This window comes from Macrotis lagotis, chromosome 1, assembly GCF_037893015.1.
Source record: "Macrotis lagotis isolate mMagLag1 chromosome 1, bilby.v1.9.chrom.fasta, whole genome shotgun sequence".
Lineage (NCBI taxonomy): Eukaryota > Metazoa > Chordata > Mammalia > Peramelemorphia > Peramelidae > Macrotis > Macrotis lagotis.
The window spans coordinates 742711136-742734239 of record NC_133658.1 but is presented as its reverse complement, the minus strand read 5'-3'; the positions used below and the strand labels follow the sequence as shown (position 1 = coordinate 742734239).

The window sequence follows — 23104 nt, the reverse complement described above, 5'->3', positions numbered from 1 at the left end:
TGGAGTGGGCTAATTTCAGCACCATACTTCTCTCCCTCTAGACTATCTTTTTAGTCTATCAGAGAAATTTGGAGCCAAGAGATACATCAAAGGATTTTCGGATTCATACCTTTCACTCCTGGTAAGGCCACATCTAAAACCATCCCAAATTTCCTTACAAAAAAATAAAAAGGTCCCTCCAAGGATAAGGCACTACAAAATAAATACCATTATGAGGTACTAGAATTTCAGAATGTTTACAGGCTTCAAATTCTCTGTATCAGTACAGACTAAAACAGTCTTGTTCTTTTTTGATGTCGGAGGGCATAAACTAGGATCAATGACAGTTTTAAAGAAGTAAATTGAGGAAAAAATGATGAGTTATCCAAAGTGAAATGGGCTACCTCAGGAGTTTTCTCACTCCCTGAAGGTCCTCAAGCAAAGCCTGAATTGATATCATGGAAGGAATTCTTGTCCTGATTTTGGTTGAGGTATCTCATATCCAAGTCCATTCCATATCTAAAATTCTGTCAATTATTCTCCCTCATGCTATGCTCAGTAGCCATAGCAAATAATGAATCATTAGGTAATCCATAAATCTCTTCACATACCTGAAGACAGTTAAGACTTAAGCTTCTAAAAAGTAAATAAAGGAAACTCCTTTGAATTTTCTGTACATTGCCTGTTTTAAAAGATATGATTATAGTAAGGTTAGGCTCCTAGAGCCTTAGAAAGAATGCCTCACGTAAAGAGAGGCAGCCCCTTCCTACTATGTGGACCCCAGCAATTCTATCTCATTGTCCATTGTTGTTCTATTGTTTCAGTCATGCCCAACTCTCCATGACCCGATTTGGGGTTTTCTTGGCAAAGATACTGGTCTGCTATTTCCTTCTCCAGCTCATAAAGTCGCAAAGAGTTGGACATGGTTGAACAAAATTATGTACCAGGCTTTTGTGAGGAGGGCTTTTCTAAAATATTATCTCAATTGATCTTCACTATTCTGGAAGATAGGTGCTATTATTGCCCTCATTTTACAATTGAGGAAACTGAGGCAAAAGAGTTTGTGATTTGCCCAGTTTGCTAGTGAGATTCTAAGATTTGAACTCAGGTCTTCCTAATTCCAGGTTCAGCATTCTATCTGCCATCTCACCAGCCACTTCTATAAGAAAAAAATATGTGTAGCAGTTTACCTGAATATGGAGTCTAAAAAAAAAAAAAGTTGGGGGAACAGTATTTCCATCATTTCCTCAATGCTAGTGTCTTCCCTCTAGAGATTATTTCCCATTCACCCTGTATAGATTTTGTATTTTCTTAGTTGTTTGCATGTTGTCTTCCCTGTTAGAATTTCCCCTATAAGAAGGAAGCTTCATGAGAGACAAGAACAGTGTTTTTGTCTTTTTTAGTATCCTCAGTACATAGCACAATGCCTGTCTTATGGTGATTTTTAATAAGTGCTTCAATAATTGATGGACTTTGCTGAAGGAAACTTCCAGTCTCTTGTAATGTCACCAGTTGCTTAAACCTTGGTACAAATGAGGTCAGGGACAAAATGTGATGTTCTTTCTTGGTTTGGGGGGTTGTTTGTTTTTTCACATTCAGGTGATGGGTGAATTAAGTTTGCTGAAATATCAGGGGAGAGGTTGCTTACTTATGGAAAGTTGACAGTCAGCACCAGGAAGTCAGAGTTTCAGAATACCATAGATTTTATATAATACTGTCAAATCCACATCCTCACACATATCCACACCTGCTTCCTAATGCCTCTCCACCTGGACTGAGATCATTTTGTGCTTACTGGCTTAGAAACAACAATGGACATAGGTATGATCCCCATGTGAGCAAATTATTATTCAGTAACAGGTAACACTCCCAAATTCAGATAGACATGTCACAAAGTAGGTTACAGATGTGGATATTCATGACTCAATATGGGTCCATTTATCATTTCTGGAAAAATAGCTCAAGGCACAAACTTTCCCAATGGTCAGGCAGTAACAGATTCTTAGTCTCATCCTAAAATTGAAAGGGTCATTAGAGGTCACATAATCCAACCTCCAGAATAATGCAACATTCCTGCTAGGAGGTCACCTGTCTTTGCTTCAATACCCTCTAGAAAACAAAAAAACTTAGTGTTTCAAAAAAAAAATAGCCAGGTCATTGGGAGGAGTAGCTTTGTTTGGGAATTTTTTAAAAAACGTTTTATGTTTTTGTTGCTTTATAGCAAAATGTCCGACATAGATCAGTATAACTGTCAAGTAAATAGCTGTGAAAAATAGTAAATACAGTACAAATGATAGGCATAATTTTTAAAAATAAAATTAGGGGGATTAGTGGTATCCAACTCTTAATGACCCTATTTGGGATTTCTTTGCAAAGATGATTTGCCTTTCCTTCTCCAGCTCATTTTGCAGATGAGGAAACTGAGATAAACAAGGTTAAACAATTTGCCCAGGGTCACATAACTACTAAGTATTTGAAAACAGATTGGAACTCAGATCCTTCAGGACCAGTGCTCTTTTCATTACACAACCTAGCTGCCCCCCAAAATAAAAACTTAAACACAAATTTACAGTTCTAAAAATATCATTTTATCTAGATGGTCTAAGTTGATCTACCTCCTTAAATTCATAGTAACTGTTATTTTCCCAAAAATCAATAGAATCAATAAACTGAATCTTCATCAGTTCCATTGTGTGAATAATGAATCACAATAAATAAGACACTTCTTCTAAGAGCATTCTTTCCCTGACTCCTCTACAAACATGATCTGGCCTGGATAAAAAGACACAGAAATTTCTTGAAAGTCAGTTGTCCAAAACACTAAGTATGTTTATGTATTCTACATGATCTATTCTCATTGTGTCCAGAGGCACCAGAGGCAAGATGATCAGCAAAACACCTGCAAAATTGTGTGTACTTATCCACTGCTTCCAAACACCTTTGTATAATTATCTTTAAATGCAAAGTTAAGGAACTAGGTGAGGAAATATCTAATGACATTTTTCTAAGTTACCCCTACTAGAAGCCATGTTTCTTTGGAATTTGAACTATACAAATCCATTGTGCTTCTCCCTGGCTAATCTGTAGCACTTCGTTACTTTCAGACTGTACCTGCAATAGAAGCCAGCCTCTCAGTAGGTACCACCTCCTCTCAGAGATAGCAGTGGCAATGTCCACCTGCCATGAAGTCCCTGGAAAAGTTCTATTCCATCATTATTACAGAGGGCTAGGTGGTGAAGTTGGAGGCAGAGAGCTAAGATGAAAGGGCTGAAAACATGTGAATGTGATGCTGCCCACACAGAGAGCATTAAATTGTTAGAAAATCTTCTTCCTTCCACTGAGCTCAAACCAAACTCCTTGTAATTTATGACTATTTATTCAATTTATGCTCTCTTGAGCTAAATGGAATAATTATAATGATTACTTTTAAAGATCGCATGGCAAATTTGAAAAGATTACTGAATTTGGAATCAAGGGAACTGGATGTAAACCCCAGCTCTGCAACTGACTATCTGTGGAACCTCAGGCAAGACATCCAGTTTCTAAGGGGTCCCAGTTCTTCATCTGTAAAAAAAAAGAACTTTATGCTAGATGACCTCTCTGATCCCTTCCAATTCTAAATCAAGGATCTAGTTCCTCTACCATATTTAATGTAATTCAATAAAGTTAATTAATAGGGTAATCACCAGGAGTATGAAGCAATATACAGTACATTAAAAAGAAAACTTGGACCTGAAGGCAGAAGATTGATTAAAAAACCAGCTATTCCATTTAATACCTGCATAAACTTGGGTAAGTTCTCTGGGCCTTACTTTCTTCTTATGAAAATAAGGAACTTTTTCCTTTTAAATTGGGGGAGGGGAGGACATAGATACTTGTTTGTTCTGGCTTAGCTTAGTGCCTAATACATAGTAGGAACTTAATAAATGCTTGTTGACTTAATTAAAAGAGAAAAGAGTTTATGAGAATAGAGGAGGGGAAAGGAATAGAGAAGGGAGAGTGGAGAGGGGATAGGGAAATAAAAGAAAAATGAGGAGTGAGAGGGAGGAGAGGCATTGACTTGATAACCCTCAGATGTCCCTTCCAGGTCTAATTATATAATTAGATCTCCAAATGGTGGCAATCATGACAGAGGATAATATTACAAAAGAACAGAAAGATTATAGATGATATTTTTTACCAATCAAAGGTAACCAAAAAGTTCAGCAACAGTTGTGAAACATGCCTGTTGTTTCATCCCCTTAAAAATCTTTATGAGAGTAGTCTATGCATGTATCAAAGGTATCTTTGATTAAACATGAGAAAGAAATATTCACATATAATTTTCTTATATGTGAAAGTATATACATATATGTATATATATATACATATACCTATGTATATATATACATAGGTGTACACACACACACATATCTTCAGAGTTACATAAATGAATTATAGAGAAATAGGCTTGGCTTGTATGTATGTATGTATGTGTATATGTATGCATGTGTGTATATGTTTGCCTCACTCAGAGTTTAACTTACTGGCATTGTCCTAAAGTGAATGAATAAAATAGGATCTTGGATTTGACTTACTTTTATTACCTTGATATATTGTATTAATAGGGTTTTGATGCCACTGTCAGTAGCCCGGTTAGGTGGAGGAGGAGGAAAAATCCAGGCATATTCTCCTCTAATCTCCAAGAGGGCCTAGAATTATATCTGCCTCCATTCAAATATTGCTTGTTTCTGGGTTAAGAATGAAAGCTGCCGATACTGGTTGCCCTTGGGGGAGGAGGGAATAGGGGAATAAAGGAGTTAAGGACTCCTAAACTTAGAGTTTAGCCAGTTTAGTACCTTCCCACCAAATGCTGATTACAAATACTAAATAAACACATTTACCACCCCCCCCAAAAAAAAAAAAAACATTGTGTAGAAGTCAGAGAATTTAATCAGATTGTAAAAGGCCAAAAAATACACTAGAGTAGATTAATTCTTCGGTTGGGAGTGAAATAACCATGGAATTATCAGTTCAACCATGGAGGGAGGAAACAATCTCACTAAGGGAAATCCATTCTTAGGCACTGTAAGTATTGGAAATCAAGAGACTGATGAGGGCCTGTTTCCCTACTATCTGTGACCACATAGACTTCCATTAACCATTCAGAAGTTCATGGTTTGCCTCTTAATCTCTTTCAAAAAATGTCTCCAACAAAATGAAGCAAGTTCCTTCTCCTCCAAACAGCATCAAGGCACAGAGTTCTCTCAACCAATCAGGAGTCCTCTCCCCCTACACAAATGTAAAGAAAATCACAGGGCTATCCTTCAAGAAAGTTGTGCCATATTGGAGTAGAAATTCAGTCACAAAAGTTTGTGTGATATCTATTTTGTGTTAATTTTTAAAAAATATTTGATTCAGTCAAACAAAATACTGGCTCAAATTTAGCTTCTTCTTAAACAAGGTATCTTCCATTCAAACTTAATAACATATAAGAACCCAGAAAAGATGACATCATCTGCACAAGTCTCTTCATCAACCTGCTTGCTAAAAATCAACGTCGAATATAAAAAAAGAGACATGTTTATCTTAAGTGTTACACAGTATTATTGATGATATCTTGTACAGAGTCCATATAAAGAGAGATTTCTCCTATGGATAACAAAGTTCTATTGATTTTACTATTCACAAATGACATTGTACTCATAGCATAAGAGTCTAGGATCCATGATTATTCAGCAGAGATCTATCTCCTTGGTGACCTACAATGGAAAAAGACAAAGAAATCGAAAAGCACATATTGCTCAGATAGCAACAAGCAAATGCTAAAGCAGTTCATTGAATTAGTGATTAGATAGATAGATAGATAGATAGATAGATAGATAGATATAGATGACAGATAGATAAATGATTGATAGATGATAGATAGATAGATGATAGGTAGATAGATTATAAATAGATAAATGATAGATGATAGATAGATAGATGTTAGATTAGAGCCTAATATGCATGTATGGATAGAGATAGATGTATTCATAAAGATTGTATGTATATATATATATATATATATAGTATGTTTATATATACATAGGTATACACACACACACACACACACACACAAACATGGATATAGACACTTACCTTAACTATATGGTGAGTTGTACCCAGAACTGAACTAGCAAGAAAAGGAGATAAAATTTGACATTTTTGAAAATTTGAGACACTTCGTTACATTGTAAATTATCCTAAGCTTAGACAAAGACCAATGTCTTTCTCTCCAAAATAATATATATCTACAAATCATAATCAGCGTGGATGCAAATAGGCTGTATCCTATTATCAAATGAACATGTGCCATAAAATAATAGAGTGATTTCAGGTCTGTAGCACACTTAGAGATAGATAGAGATAGAGATAGAGATAGAGATAGAGATAGAGATAGAGATAGAGATAGATGATATGGATATACATATACATATACATATACATATACATATACATATACATATACATATACATATACATATACATATACATATACATATGCATATGCATATGCATATGCATATAGATTAGATATAGATATAGATATAGATATAGATATAGATATAGATATAGATATAGATATAGATATAGATATAGATGATATGAATATGCATGTACATATACATATATATATACATATACATATAGATTAGATATATATAGATGATGATATAGATATATAGATGATATAGCTATAGATATAGATATAGATATAGATATAGATATAGATATAGATAGATATAGATGATAGAGACAGACATAGAGATAGACATAGAGATAGAGATAGAGATAGAGATAGAGATAGATATAGATGTAGATATAGATATAGATGATAGATATAGATATAGATATAGATATAGATATAGATATAGATATAGATATAGATATAGATTAGATATAGATATAGATTAGATATAGATTAGATATAGATATAGATGGATGTGGATGTGGATGTGGATGTGGATGTGGATGTGGATGTGGATGGGGGATGGGGATGGGGATGGGGATATAGAAATGGAAATGGAAATGGAAATGGAAATGGATAGAGATAGAGATAGAGATAGATTTTGGATGTGGATGTGGATATTGTGGATGTTGTGATGTGGATGTGGATGTGGATGGGGATGGGGATGAGGATGGGGATGGGGATGGGGATGGGGATGGGGATGTGGATGGGGAGAGGGAGAGGGAGAGGGATATAGATATGGATATGGGTATGGATATGGATATGGATATGGATATAGATATAAGTATAGATATAGGTATAGGTATAGGTATAGGTATAGGTATAGGTATAGGTATAGGTATAGGTATAGGTATAGGTATAGGTATAGGTATAGGTATAGGTATAAGTATAGGTATAGGTATAGGTATAGGTATAGGTATAGGTATAGGTATAGGTATAGGTATAGGTATAGGTATAGGTATCAGTATAGGTATCAGTATAGGTATCAGTATAAGTATATAGATAAGGCCAAAAAAGCAGGCTAGTAGAAAGGAAATGAGCAGTTCACATACAGACAGGCCAAATGCTGCCCTGGTAGCCATGAAATATTAAAGGAACCAGAGAGAAAAAATCCAGGAAGATGATCAGAGTTAGCATTTAATAAAGTGTTTAACGTTCACTAGATAACTTTGCATAAGCCTCCTCACAACTCTGAGATGTAGATGCTGTTATTATGCTTATCATGCTGAATTAGGTGACTTACCCAGGGTCACACACTTAGTATCTCAGAACTTTCTAACTCTAAGTCCACAGCTCTATCCAGTGGGCCACCTAGTTGTCTGATAATAGCTACTATGGTCATAGTTGATTAAGGTTTGCAAAGCACTTTGCTTATTTTATTTGATACCCATTACAATTTGGTGAGGGAGGAAATTATTTTCCCCATTTTCCAAATGAGAAAACTGAAATTGGTTCAATATTAAAGTCAGTCAATAAAATTTAAGTGCCTACTGGGTGTCAGGACTATGCTAACTGCTGGCAATACACAGAAAAGGAAAAGATAGGCTAGCCTCATTGATCTTATTATCTAATGGAGAAGACAACTTGTAAAAAGCTAAATGTAAACAAGTTATATAAAGGATAAATAAGAAAACAATTAGAGGCATAACACTAGTATTAAGAGAAATCAGGAAAGCCTTCCTATAGAATGCGAGATTTTAGCTTGGATGAAAAGGAAATCAAGAAAGTCAGGAGGGAAAAATGAGGAGGGAGAAAATCATGAAAATGCTTGCATGAAATAATCGAGAGCAAAATGAGTAGAACCAATAAAACACTGTATTCCAGAACAGGAATATTGCTTTAAGAATAATTTTGAACAAATAAGTCATTTTGACTGTTATAAATACGCATGTTAACTGTAAAGGACATAAGAAGAAAGATGCCATCTGCATCCAGAGAAAGAATTGATAAGTATAAATATGTATAGAATAATGTTGTATATGGCAACATATTGAATATGGGGGTGAGTGAGTGAGGGATTGACAATGACAGCTACGGTGAGAATCTGAAGGACTGGAAGGGTAGTGGTAACTTCTATTAATCAGGAAGTTTAGAAAGGAGAAGTTGGAGGAAAGATAATAAATTTAGTTTTGGATATATTCCATTTAAGGTTTCTACAGGATATTCAGTTTATAGTATCCAGTGGTCATTTGGAGACATGAAATTGAAGGTCAGAAGAGAGGTTAGGTCTGGGTAAGTAGATTTAAGAATCCTTACCATAGAGATCATAATTGAATACATGAGACTAAATGAGATCACCAAAAGAAATACTATAGAAGAGGGACCCAGGACAAAGCCCTGAAAGATACCCAAGATTATCAGAGACCTGGATAAAGAAAAGAAGACTGAGAAGGAACAGAAAGATGTACAGGAAGAAAAATAGGGGGAAACTGTGTCATGAAAACCTAGAGAATATCAAGAAGAATAAGTGTCAGAGGCTTAGAGAAAGGTAAGGAAGATGGAAACTGAAAAAAAAAAGGCCATTGGATTTGGCAACTAAGAAAAAATAGTAAATTAAGAGAGGAGTTTTGACTGAATGATGAAGTTGGAAGCTAGACTATACAAAATTAAGGAATGAGAGGAAAGATGTTAAAGCACCCATTTCTCAAGAAGTTTGCCCCAAAAGACAGCAGAAATGTGGAAGGATAACCAACAAGAATGGATAGATCAAGTAAGAGCTTTTTGAGAATGGGGGGTGGGGTGTGATTTGGGCATGTGTATAGGCAGTAGATAATAGCCAATGCATAGTGGAAAGACTGAAAATATATGGGATACTGGGGGGTGATAGAGGAGGCAATCTACTGAAAGAGAATGAATGAATGAATGAATGAATGAATGAGATGAATGGGATTATTTGCACTTGGTAAAGAGAAGGGCCACCTTTTTTATGGGAGAAGAGTGAAGGAGAGAGTGGCAGAAGGTATCTGGGTAATGTGAGATGAGAAAGTGGAATAAAAAGGCAACTCTTGGTGAATGACCTCTTTTTTTCAGTCATATATAAGACAAGGTTTTTAGTAGAGAAGGAGAAAGGAGATAAACCATGGGAGACTTGAGGAGGAATGAAGAAGTTTGGAAGAGCCATTCTGGAAAGTGAGATAGTAAGTTAATTGGGGGGGGGGGTAAATAATTGCCATGGAGCAATGAGGATTAAGTTGAGGTTATACAATACAAATTTGTCATGGACTTAGCACACTTTCATGATTTTCTACAGCTTTATTCATAGCAATTATATAAGGGCAAAGACAGATTATTCTGGATATGATCCAAGGTTGAATAGTATACAATCACTTACATGATAAGGGGACAAGGGAAGAAAGAGCACAATGTAGAGTTAAATAGGTTCATCAAGGGATGAAAATGGGAAAAAGAGGAGTGTTAGTTGGGGTGATAGACTGGCAGAGAATTGAGGAGTCAAGTGTTTGAAGGTCACAATATAGATGAACATTAAGAATTGCAAGATAGAGGAGGAGTTGAAATGCCAACTCAGATGATCTGGCAATGATCAGATAAAGGAATTTCTGAGTCTGTGAATGTGAAACATTTCATGACCATTTGTGAATGATGGAAAGATCAAGCATATAATCACCTTTGTGTGTAACTGAGGTGAAGTAAAGAAATAGGACATGTGAATGAATAAGTTGAGGAATTATGAGTTAGAAAGTCTGACAGAATATCAACATGAAGTTCCCTAGAATGAGGGCAGGAGTTAATATGAGGGAAAGGTGTCAAGGCATCGAATTCATCAAGCAGAGGACCATCCTGGAGGTAGATTCTCCACTCTCTTATGGTCAGGAGCTGTCTTCTGTAGGATTGCTTATGGGATCCAGTTTACAAATGAAGATTGGTATATAACAGCTACCAGAATTTTCTTTGGGTAGTAGATAATTATTTGAGTCAATGTCAGAGGGAGCTTTCACCTCATTTCCTTGCTGACTCCACAACATGACACCACACTCCTGCTCTTTCTGGTATCCTTTAATTTATTGCCATCCTCCATTAGAATGCGGGCAGGATTGTCATTTACTTTTAATTTGCAGCTTCACACCCTGGCATATAATTAATACAATTAATATTTTATCAAAGGCTAGTTTTCCCTTTTTAAAAAATTTTACCTATCCATTGGAAAAGCATTTTCTATGTCCTATTTTTATTTGTTAATTTATAGAATAAAACAAGCATTTCCAAAACATAGTATATTTTTTTAAAAAGATAATTATAGGTGCGGCTAAGTGATGCAGTGGATATAGCACCGACCCTGGAGTCAGGAGTACCTGATTTCAAACCCAGCCTCAGACACTTAATAATTACCTTGCTGTATGGCCTTGGGCAAGCCACTTAACTCCATTGCCTTGCAAAAAAAACTAAAATAAAATGATAATTACCATGAAATTGCAAATGTTTTATGTATAATTTTTTATTCCTTTTAAAAATACAACCAAACTATCATGTATATTTTTTCTTCCCTCTCCCCAACTCTGGAGTTGACCACCATTAGACACAAATGTGTATGTATGTGTGTATGTGTGTATAAATGTAAAATTATTCTATACATACTTCTTTTATCAATTCTTTCTCTGGATATAGATAGCAACTTTTTTCATTTATACTCTATTTTCAATGATCTTATTATCTCTCACTGGATTGGGAGTCAATCAGATCTGAGTTTTCTTTCTATTAACTGTGTGACTGGGAAATTCACTTAATTTCTCTGAGTCTTAGTTTTCTTATCTTTAAAATGGGTTTGAACATAACACCTTTGCAAATTTCTTGTGAGGATCAAATAAGGAAATACATGTAAAGTGCTATGTAAACCTTAGGATTATAAAAATGCTAGCTATAATTTTTTTCTAACAGCATCAATTAGGACCAATAACAGAAGAGATCCTTTTCACAGAAACTGACTTCTCCTATATATTTATAGTCTTTAGACATCTTAGTAAACAAAAGTCTTTCAGTAAGTTTGTGAAATCATATTCAGCTAAAGTTTTTTTTTTCTCACAATTTTCCTTCAGGCTCAGAGAAGTCCTCACTCAGTGGCAAGGTAGAACTGAACTAGCCATTACCTGTGGAGGTGAGACACAAGGTAACATCTAAAGTGTGTCAGTGAGGCATCAATATGCTTAGCTGGAATGTGAGGGCAGATGAATCATAAACTGACCCAGAAGTGAAACAGGAAGAAAAATTTTGCTCTCACCATTCTTAATCTAATTATTCTCTTCCCTGCAGTCAGCCACCACCTCTCTCTAGTTTATATTTTGGAATTCTTTTTGCACAGTTCAGTAAGGAACTCCTTATCCCCTTTTCTAAATAAGTGTTCTACAAAATGTGGTTTCCAGAAAATCAATATAGCTTTCTTCTCTGCTCTACCTTTCTGAGATGGAGGACATGACATGTAGAAAAGAAAAAGAAAAAATGAGCAATTATTTAAGGAAGGAAAAAAGTGAAATCTTGTTGGTCCTCTTCTTATCTATTTCTCCTTTAAGCTCTTAGAATATTTAGAGACAATTAGAGATAACTACTACACATTTTGTATTTCTCCCTGTTCTTTTGTGTATCAGTCTTGTCTCTCTAATAGATTGCAATCTCTTTAAAAGCAACTATTATGCCTTCTTCCATAAACATAAGCTTTGAGAATAGTCCTAGGTGAAACGAAGGTGCACCACAATACTTGATTGATTGACTAAAACCCTTCCAAGAAAAGCCAACATAATCTGTTGAGCAATGTAAGGTATTACACATGTAATTATTGTGGCACAATGAAAGATTGCCGTACCAAGAACCTAGGTTCAATTTTGGCTCTTCTCAATGTCTATCTATACATGATGATAGCAAGTCATTTATCCTCTCCAGATCTTAGTGTCTTTATCAATAAAATGAAAGATTTAGATTAGAAGACCCTAAAGTCCTTGTCGTAGAAAATTATAATCCTGCATTCGACTCTACTCAGCTACTCCATATATATATGAATATGACCCAGAACAATCCTTGAAGTGACCAACATCTTGAAGCCTATCTCCAACAGTCTTCTCCATCAGCCACGATTGTTGCCTTTAAAGAGTTTACAATCAAGGGGCAGTTAGGTGGCTCAGTGGTCTGAGCACCAGTCCTGGAGTCAGGAGTACCTGAGTTCAAATCCAACCGCAGATACTTAATTACCTAGCTGTGTGACCTTGGGCAAGTCACTTAATTCCATTGCCTTGAAAATCCCCCCCTCAAAAAAAAGTTTATAATCTATTAGAGACCAGGACTGATACACAAAACAACAGGGAAAGATACAAAATGTGTAGTAAATTTCTCTAAATACTCTAATATATAATGTCTAATATCCAACAGACATAAACTCACTTAGAGGGAATCACAGTTAGATTAGGGTAAAGAGGTCTCCATTCCACTAGGTGGTAATAGTAGATAAAGAGGATTCAGGAAGACCTGAGTTCAAATTTGACTTCAGATACTTCCTGGCTATATGAGGTTGAGCATATGATGATCCTTTATCTCGCTTTCTTCAGTTGTAAAATAATGATAGTGAGTGACAAACAAATGTGTTTTTTGTAAAGTGCTTAGTAAGTGCTTGATAATGCTTATTCTCTTCCCCCACCCCCTTCCTGTTTCAGACTTCCATTTCCCCCTCAAAGATTCATTAGAGATAGGTGGAGTTTAGAAGCCACACCCCCAAATTGTGTGGATGACTGCCCCCGAGGAAGGAGTTTCCGAGAGGAAATCCATTCCATAGTTTTACAAGGTGGAGACCACACCAGGTGCCAGCTATGTTGCTTGAGTTATGGCATCACAAACACCTGGTGTTCACAGGGAAATTTAGAGAGTTCATCATGTCCCTTGTGCTGAAGGGCACTGTGGAATACTCAGAAGAGAAGGTAGGAGGACTTGTAACAACAGAGGAATGAGACTAAGAGAAAGGTACATTTGTTCTCCCACAAATATGTCAACACACACACACACACACAATCCTATGGGACACCTGAGAATCAGGCATCCAGAAGATGGCACATGGTCACTTCAGTGGTGACTGAATTTGGATCCCTGGAAAAATTCAGAGTAAATGTTATCTAAAGGGTCCTATGGTATCTGAAGGAGGATAAGAGCTGAATCTGCCAATCAGGCAGAGATCCTTTTCTAAAATTCATGAAAAAGGGTATGACCAAGTTCACTCTCCCAGTCAGTTTTTAAATGGCATTAGTTTTTTAAAAATCTGTGAATTCTCTTTTCCTCCCTCCTCCCCACTTCCAAAAGCATATCAAAAAATCAGATTTTTACTTTCTTTGATGACCACAACTAGATGAGTTCCATTGCATCAACTTTTCTGTTCCTTGGTTTCTGAAGATAGTGATAGTGAGTGGAGTAGTGGATTGTAAACTTAAGCCAAAGGAATTTTTCTCTGCAGGTGTTACTTGCTCTAAAGTCTGTGCTTTCTTTCCACCAACCATGGTGAATGGTTAATCTTCTGACCTAGGGAAATAGCAATTACTTCTTTATTTGATAAACACCATTTCAAAAGGAAAGCATCTTCCAGGTAGATGGATCTTGATTGAATGTGTGCACATGAATGTATATGTGGTTACACCTTCCTTTAGCAAGCAAATTTTAGATTTCATGTGAAGATACCAACAAATGAAAGAATGAGTGTGTATGCCAGTAGAAACTGAAAGTCCCTTAGATAAAAAGAAAGAGTGGAGCCACCTTTCTTTGAACCTGAATGGGCCACTTAGGGGTTTGCCCTCATAGGAAATGCAGCTGAGAAGAAAGAGAGAGGATTTATTAAAACAAATTACAAAGTAGAGTTCCCTATTTCTTTAAGGTTTTGCTGGCCCTTGAATGAACAAGTACACCCTGACATCTCACAGACAACTCCATGCACACACACACCCCCTCCCCACAACCCTCAAGAGCAATTCTCAGGTGCTTCAGGTAATATTTTAAATTAAGACTGGAATTGGTGAGCTTTTCTCTTGCTGTTATTTAGATGGGGAGATGAAAATGAAAGATTAAAATAAAAACATGCTCCTTTTCTCTCTCCCTCCCTCTCTCCTCCCCATCGTACTCCCCAGCCCCCATTCCCCTCAACCCTCCGTCTGGCTCCAGATTCTGCATCCCTTGGCCAAGGGGGGGCCACATACTTGTGATATTTTTCTCCCGCCTCCCCAGAGAAGGCAGAGACCCGGTTAGACCAGCAATCAGAGGTGAGAGTGGGAGGGGCCCAGGTGTTGATTTAAAAGGAGCCGGGCATGGGCTCACTGCCCTACAGGGAGCAATAGGCTGAACCTGTCAGGATGTCAGCAGAGGGAGAAGCCCGCAGCTAACCTTTGAGTGATCGCTGGGACCTGGGGACCGGTCCCATCCGAACCTGTGAGCTCCTGATACCTGGTCGCCGGACTCGCGAGTTCCCCTCTGCTTCCTCGGCCCGGGACCCCATCGCCTCACCCCAGCCTGGGACCAACGCTAAGCCATCAGCACTTATGGGCAAGGTGCGTGTTGAGCCGCGCCTCCCTGCAAACCTTATCTTTCATTCTTGGATTGGCTGCGGGAGGAGGGTTATTAGGCTGGTGCGGCAGTCGGCCCCCCACTACCGTCTGCACCGCTCTGTGATCCCCTCCTTTGCCTACAGAGAGCTGATCGCTCCCCGGACACCCAGGGCTTGGAAAAGGCAGGGAGAAACGGGAATTGGGGGCCTTCTACAGTTGATTCTACAGAGCAGAGGGGCTTGAAGTCTGTTCAGTAGAATCTCTTTATCCTCGGGGTTTATACGTTTCCCCAGAGCTGGAGAGGTATATCTCCACATCAGTTTCCGCAGTCTACCACAAATTTAGATGGGGAGATGAAAATGAAAGATTGGAATAAAAACATGCTCCTTTTCTCCCTTCCTCCCTCTCTCCTCCCCATCTACAACAAATTTCTACACACTTCAGATTCAATGTGAAGAACTGAGCTCAGACCAACTGTAGACAGGAAAGGAGAAAAGACTAAACCTGCTTATGGATCTTCGGGATGGGAAAAGCTAAAAGAAAACGGGCAGCTGCGATCTGTTTTAGTTCTCTAACTCATGTCATTCAGACCTAGATCCCCTTTCTCCAGATAGTGAACTTGTCCACTTGGGTTTGACAATGGAGCGCAAGTGACTTCTCGACTTCTTGATCAAGGGAGATAAAATTTGTAAAGTACTTGGGTACATAGTCCTGAATAAATGATTACTTCATTGAAAAGTTCTTTCTGCTCTAGGGTTAAAGAAGAGTGAAATATTTTCTCCCTTAAGATTATATCGCCCTGCCTCTACCTAATCACCCATCCACTTAAAAGAAATGTTTAACTGGCTTGTCTGCCTGTGCCTTGCCACAGTACCTTTCTTTAAAGGTAGTAAAGAAATCTTAGGGCCCTCTCCTGTAAGTAAGAAAAGAAATGTGATGTTGCCCTTGGAGTTAATGGAAGTAAAATACCCTGTTCATTCATGTTCCACTTACTTCTCCCTCTCTTTAAAGTTGTGGGGCCGAGAGGCAGGGTAAGCAAAGATGTGTGTGGGATATCAGGATACATTCTCTTTTCTCTCATCTCCTTGACTTGAGATGAATGACCTTGATACCCGTTTCTCAAAAGACTAATTTTCAGCTGACATTCAATCTTTGTTTTTCAGAAAAAATCAGGAGTTTACTCTATTGAGGTCAATGGAATAAAAGACATTGAAACAATAGATGAGGGGAATGGCAATGAAAATTACAGGGGCCTGAAGAATCACTTGGGACATAAGAAGGACCACCAGAAAGAAGAACTAAAGAAAGAACTTGATCTGGTCAGTTATCTCAAGGAGTATTTTGTTGTTTTCATGGTACTTTTATTTGCCAAGAGAATTAAGTGTTTTAGAGCTGGAATTGACTGAACAATCACCTAATCCAATAATATCACTTTATAGAGGAGGAAACTGAGGCACATATATTGTTATACTTATTGTAATTAGTTGAGTCAGATTCAAATTTCTATCTTCCAGACTCTATAACTGGGTGCTATTTTCATTTATTATACCATATTGTCCATAGGTCCCAGGATTCCTTTGAGATCTGCCCCTTTAAAATATATCTTGTAGATGAAAAATCCAATGTTTGAGGTTTTTAAAAAAAAATACAACCAAGAAATTTGTTCCCTAATAAAATGAGACTGATGTAATCTTTGCCCAAAGGCCAGCTATACTAGATGATTCCTGTATTCTACATAAAGGCACTGAAGTGTAGAACTCAGACTTAATAATCCTAATCAGAAGGATCATTGGCACATAGTTTAGGATTTCTCTTCTATTCAACCACTTAAAGTGAAATGGAACAAAATTAATCATTTTAAGTTCTTATAATGGCATTAATGGGGCAAGAGACTAAAAAAGAAATCTTGAATATCTGTTTATTGCACTTTAAAATGAGAACAATTTCTAAGATTTTGAGGAAGAAAAAAATTCTTTTCCTGGTGGGGAAAGCACGACTGAAATTGAAGTAGGGAATCCCCACTGTAGAAATACATATACTCTTTGCAGGTAAGATCTACTGCTAACATAAACTGTTAGTTGCCTGAGGCACTGAGAGGATAAATTATTTATCTTCCAATCACAGCTATTCTGATACTAGAAGCAAGACTTGAACCTAGATCTCCCTAACTCCAAAGGCATAGTGGATAGCTATCCACTCTCCTGGCATCCTTCCACTAGATTGCATATATGTATATATCCACTATTTATATGTGTATGTATGCATGTTTATATTTATGAGTTTATGTATATATACATATACACATATATGTGTATACACAAAACTCATAAATAGATGGATCTGTATATATATACAGATCCATCCCACTTCTGACACTGTAAAGCAGCTGGTAGCTCAGTGAATAGAATGTTGGTCCTGGAGTCAGGAAGAACTGAGTTCAAATCCAACCTCAGATACTTCCAAGCTATGTGAATTTTGTGCAAGTCATTTAACCTCTGCTGACAAAAGGATCCACTGGAGAAGGAAATAGCAAATCATTCCAATATCTTTGCCAAGAAAACCCCATGGAGAGATATGGTTCATAAAGAGCAGGGCATGACTGAACAACAAAATACACCTAGTATCAGGAAGAACTTTCTAACAATGGAACTTCTCAACCATTTAACAGTTTTGTTGCATAAAGTAGGAAGTTCTCTGTTACCAGAAATGATCAAGTACATAAAATTGATATGATATATCAAAGGTTTTGTGGAAAGGTTTACTGTATTTGCAAGGGTCGCTTTTATTTCCACACTAAAGTCACAAATTTGTATTGATACATGTGAAGCATCTAAAATTAAGGTTGAAAAAATGCCTTTTTTCTCCATGAAATAATTATTTTTCATGAAGATCTATTTCTAAATCTTATCATGATAGTAACCTTCTATTATGATAGCAACCTTCTTTCTCTAAGCATTTTACATCTTTCTGAGAAGATAAACGTCTCAGAAGTAGTATAGTGAAAAGAGTAAGACACTGGCAATCTAGAAATCTGAGTTCTGGTCATAGCTATGCCATAGGCCAGGTGGGTGTGTGATTTTTAAGCATCTATTTCAGCTGTCTGAAATGTTCCTCACCTGGAAAGTGAAGGAATTGGACTAAATGATCTCCAAAGCCCCTTCCAGTTCTAATGGCTTGTGATTCAAGGATTCCTAGCATTTTTGGCCAAGTAATTCTCTTTCCTTTCTCAATACCAATAAGACTATTGTAAAGGTGGTACTCTGAGGAAATCCTTCCTCTCTGACCAATACAGTTTGCCCTATGGACCACTCTGGGACCTTTACTGTCTTTTCACATCTACCCTGGGAGCTGCAACTGAAGACAGTATAACTGGAGTTGAGGGTGGAGAGAGGGAAGGTCTCTTTGCTGCCCAGTTGAGATGGTTTGCATGATTATGTTTGTCCTTCATTCCCAAAGAAGACCAAGACATCAAGGAAGTGATGATAAGCATATGAACTGAATTTGAGTGAGGGGATACTGTGCTAAGTCACCAGCCTCACTTTCTCCTCTGAAGTCATCTGGTCCAGTGGCCAGATGTGAATCAGGGCTAACTGGAGATGATCCTGGATGTGAGGCAATCAGGGTTAAGTGACTTGCCCAAGGTCACACAGCTAGTAAGCGGCAAATGTCTGAGGTTGGATTCAAACCCCCATCCTCCTGCTTCCAAGGTTAGTGCTCCATCCTCTGCACCACCTAACTACCCTTTTGATTTGCATAGTGATATAATTTCACAATGCCTAAGAAAAAGAGTCCAGGACCTTGTACTAGAATAGACTAGTTCTTTATCAAAACCACATCTTAAAACATGAAAAGGACCAAAAGTAGGAGAAACTGCTCCAAATAAAGCATGACTGAAGTTGGAAAAGGAGAGCCAATATTCACTTTAATACTTTTAGTGGAAAATGGAGTCTTTTGTCATCCAGGACAAAATAAAACCCTAAAAATTGAAAGCAAGGGCTATTGCTGATACAAATTCTAATGCTAACCAACCTAATTAATGATATTTAGAGTCTGAAGAATAAGATCTCAGACAATTGAAGATATTTGATCCCTTAATCTCACATTTAACTTGAATATTCACTCATAGGGAATCTTAGAGTTTGTTGGTTTAAGAGAAAGATTGGGCTCCTTTAGCACAATTGAAAGGGTAGAATTAATGATTATTTGCATTGCTGGTGAGTTTCACATGGGAGGAATATTTCTGCTTTAGTGAGATAGGTAGGAAAGCAAAAACCATAATGGAAATAGACTGATGAGACCAAGGAACAAATTGTGAGAAGATGAGGCATCGGTTCTTCTCTGCTTAACAGCTGGTAGCTTTAACTCAGGGCAATTCACAGTTACCTGTGCGTCCTAAGAAGTCTATCCTGGGGAACTAGCAGATATTTAGCCTGAAGAAGAAGCTTAGTGAGAGAAAGGATTTTTTTTTCAAATATGTAAAATGTAGAAGCTGAAGAAATGTAAATTTGTTTCAATATAAGGAAGAACTTCCTATCAATCAGTATTGCTCATCAGTGAAATGATGTATATTATGAAGTCATGAGCTATCTCTAGAAGTACTTAAGTTGAAGCTGGACAACCATTTGCCAGGAAAATTGTGACAAACTGTATTTTTAGAAGTTGAAGATTAATTCAGATGTCTTCTAAGGCCCTTCCAGCTCTGGGATACTATAATATGAATTTAATTCTATCCCTATCTTCCAATAACTTTTCAGATTTATATAGTCACTTAAATGGCATCTCTTTTACTTGGTTTTCTTTATTTTTCTTGAATTTTAGGATGACCACAAACTCAATGCTAAGGCATTAGAAGACAAGTATGGAACAAACATCATCCGAGTAAGTCACTGAGAGGATAGACATCAGGAATTTGCCTTCTATTAGGGATTAGGGAGAGGTGGGAAAAAAATCTTCAGTCAGTAATTCATTGTAGTAAGGGAGAGAAAATGTGTGCCTTGTACATAAAAAAATATAACCCAAGACAGTATGCATTAAGTATAAGAATGATACAACCAAAATTGTTTAGACTGGCCAAGACAGAAACATATTTCTTAGAGGTCATATAATGCTAGGATAACAATATTGAATATTGTGATTAAGGCATTGAAGGACAGAGAAGATGTCATAATTTATGAATAACATATTACCTTGAGGATATATAGGGGAAAAAAAGAGCTAGGTTATAATTTCTACTATAAAAGTTTCAGAATAATATTTTTTTCAGGGTACGAACTGTTTTAGCATTTAAAAATCAAAGACATATAAGGAAGCTCAGAGATCTTCTAGCCCAACTCACTAATTTTATGAAAGGAAAAACAGAAGAGCCTAGAGATTATAACTTGTCCAAGGTCACACAGATAGTGTCAGAGGCAAAATTTTGAAACCATATTCCCTGTCTCCAGAACTACCACCATCTTGTTTTTTACTTCTTCTCTGCAAATCCTCATTCTGTACCCAAGAAATTTCAATAGTCATTTCCTTGTTCTGAAAATAACAACAACAAAACAAAGGTAGAAGTTATCAAAAAGGAAAAAAAAATTACTAGGGGCTTTATAAAAAAAAAAAAACTCTTGGAGCTCCACATCTACAAAGTTAGAAATGTCCAGTTACTCTTTAATAATGATCTTTTCTTAACTTTGTCCTTGCAGGGTCTCACTAGCACAAAAGCAGCAGAGATCTTGGTTCAAGATGGCCCCAATGCTCTTTCTCCTCCTAAAGAAACTTCTGAAATCATCAAATTCCTCAAACAAATGGTGGGTGGATTCTCTATCCTCTTATGGGCAGGAGCTGTCCTCTGTTGGATTGCTTATGGGATCCAATTGGCAAAGGACAAGTCTGCTTCCATGGATAATGTAAGTACATATCAGGCTTCTTACAATGGTTTAGTCATTGACATCTCTATCATGGGAGGGATGCCAGAGGCTAAGTGCTCTCATAGCCAGTCCTGAACTGAGCATGAAGGAATCAGGGAATTCAATTCTATTTCTGCTATGGAATGGAGCCTCTCTAGGCTACATTTTTTTTGAATAGGAGGTAGGGATCTACTGACAGTTGCCTTTGCTGTACCACAGAGACAAAACAGGAAAAAACCATGAATTCCTAAGAAGCAAAAGTTCTAACTTAATAATCAATATACTTGGGCTCTAACCTCCTTTTCAAAGCCTTTTTTCTCTTTTCTTAATTTGAGAATTGAAGCATTTAGGAAAACCTTTCAGAGATTCATCATGCTTGGCAACCAAAATGTATGAAAGAATTTCCTACTGACTTATATAACAAATACTTGGGCATCTAACTTTTTGAAGGTAGAGATTCTCACCCTAAATGGTACCCACTTTATTTTGTATATCTGCTTCTCTGATTTAGATCTCCTTTCCCTTTCATGCAGGTCTATTTAGGTATTGTGCTTGCCTTGGTGGTTATATTCACTGGGATTTTTGCTTATTACCAAGAGGCAAAAAGTACCAACATCATTGCCAGCTTCTCTAAAATGATACCTCGGGTAAGTAGGTCAAAACTCTCTTGATCTATATTGTGGCAAATACTTCTCATATGGTTCTGCCTGATTTTTTTTTATTCACTTCTAAAGTGCCACCTGAGAGGTTCAAATAATAACTTTTAACGAATTGATTTTTTTTGGCCAGGCAATGGGGTTAAGTGACTTGCCCAAGGTCAAACAGCTAGGTAATTATTAAATGTCTGAGGCCAGATTTCAATTCAGATCTTCCTGACCCCAGGACTGGTGCTCTATCCACTGTGCCACCTAGTTGCCCCCATGAATTATTTAATAGGACATAAGAGTGACCATATCTACCTGAGTTGATGAGCCTGACTGCCCCTTTTCATTCAACTCATTGTTTGTATTCATTTATATTGCCACCAAAAGGATGCAGAATGGCTTAACACAATGTCCTTCCTATTGCACACTGGTCTTTCCATGGTAGGTTTTCAGTCTTATGTTTGAAGCAAACCATTTTCTTCCAAAATAGCCAAAGAAAATGCCAAACTTAACTGGGGGGGGGGATAGAAAAGGGAATGAGTCACCCTTTTTTCAAGAAGGGAAGAATATAGCTCAAAACTGATATAATTATGATTTATATCACACAAAGGCAGTATGTGATCAAGGATAGGGCACTGGACATGGTATCAAGAAGACTTGACTTGAACTCTTTCCTCAGATAATTTCTAGCTGCATGGTCTTAATCTAGTCATTTCTCCATACTTCTAGTATCAACTGTATAATGAGAATATTCTTCTTGTTGACTTCTGGGATTCCTTACAGTTCTAAATTTAAGATCCTGAATTTTGGCTTACATCTTCATTATTCAAGCTAAGATTCCTCCTGATGCTGTAGCTAGCTACAGTCCCAGTAGGTCCCTGTTATTCTCTCTTTCTCAAGCTTGCAACTCACCTCAAATCTTCTTCCAGCATTTTCTGTCCTTCTGCACTACCTCACTTCAAGGCTTTCAGGATCAAGAGAAACAAACACATATTGCCCTACTCATAGACAGGCCACATAGTGTATAGAACATTGGACTTGAAGTCAGGAAGATTCAAGTTGAAATTTTGCCTCAGACACTAATTTTGTAACCCAGACATGTCATTTAACCTATCTCAGCCACGGGTTTGTTTGTTTGTTTTAAATCTGAAAAATGAGGATAATAATATCACTTACTTGGGGTTGTTGTAAGAATCAAATGAGATAGCATGAAGAATTTTGCAAATGTTAAAGTACTGTTTAAATGTTAGTTTTAAATAGCTTTTAAATAGTTTTAACTATTGCCTATAGCTGTCATTACCTCTGACTATGAGCTTTCAGACAAAAGGATGGGGGCAATATAGATAAAGAAGATGCCAAGTCAGGTTCTGAATTTTCTTTTACATTTTAATTTCCCAGCAAGCCCTTGTCATCAGAGATGGAGAAAAGAGGGAGATCCCTGCAGAGCAACTGGTTGTAGGAGATATCGTAGAGATTAAAGGTGGAGACCAGATTCCTGCTGATATCAGGCTTCTGTCCTCACATGGTTGTAAAGTAAGCACCAATGTAATACTCTCTAATGATAACTGGATCTAGTCCCAA

The 23104-nt window shown here is 37.1% G+C and overlaps 1 protein-coding gene across 1 annotated transcript in view; it reads left to right on the top strand.

Annotated features, from left to right (window-relative positions):
- The first annotated feature begins 11304 nt into the window (after positions 1-11304).
- Positions 11305-23104, top strand: part of LOC141508022 (potassium-transporting ATPase alpha chain 2-like) — a 36180-nt gene continuing 24380 nt past the window's right edge. Inside the window, exons 1-7 of the mRNA XM_074216268.1 lie at positions 11305-11591; positions 14575-14991; positions 16152-16307; positions 19807-19866; positions 20676-20879; positions 21413-21526; positions 22922-23056. Of these exons, the coding sequence (XP_074072369.1) occupies positions 14983-14991; positions 16152-16307; positions 19807-19866; positions 20676-20879; positions 21413-21526; positions 22922-23056 (678 nt within the window). The 5' untranslated portion in view covers positions 11305-11591; positions 14575-14982. The remainder of the gene's footprint in view (positions 11592-14574; positions 14992-16151; positions 16308-19806; positions 19867-20675; positions 20880-21412; positions 21527-22921; positions 23057-23104) is intronic.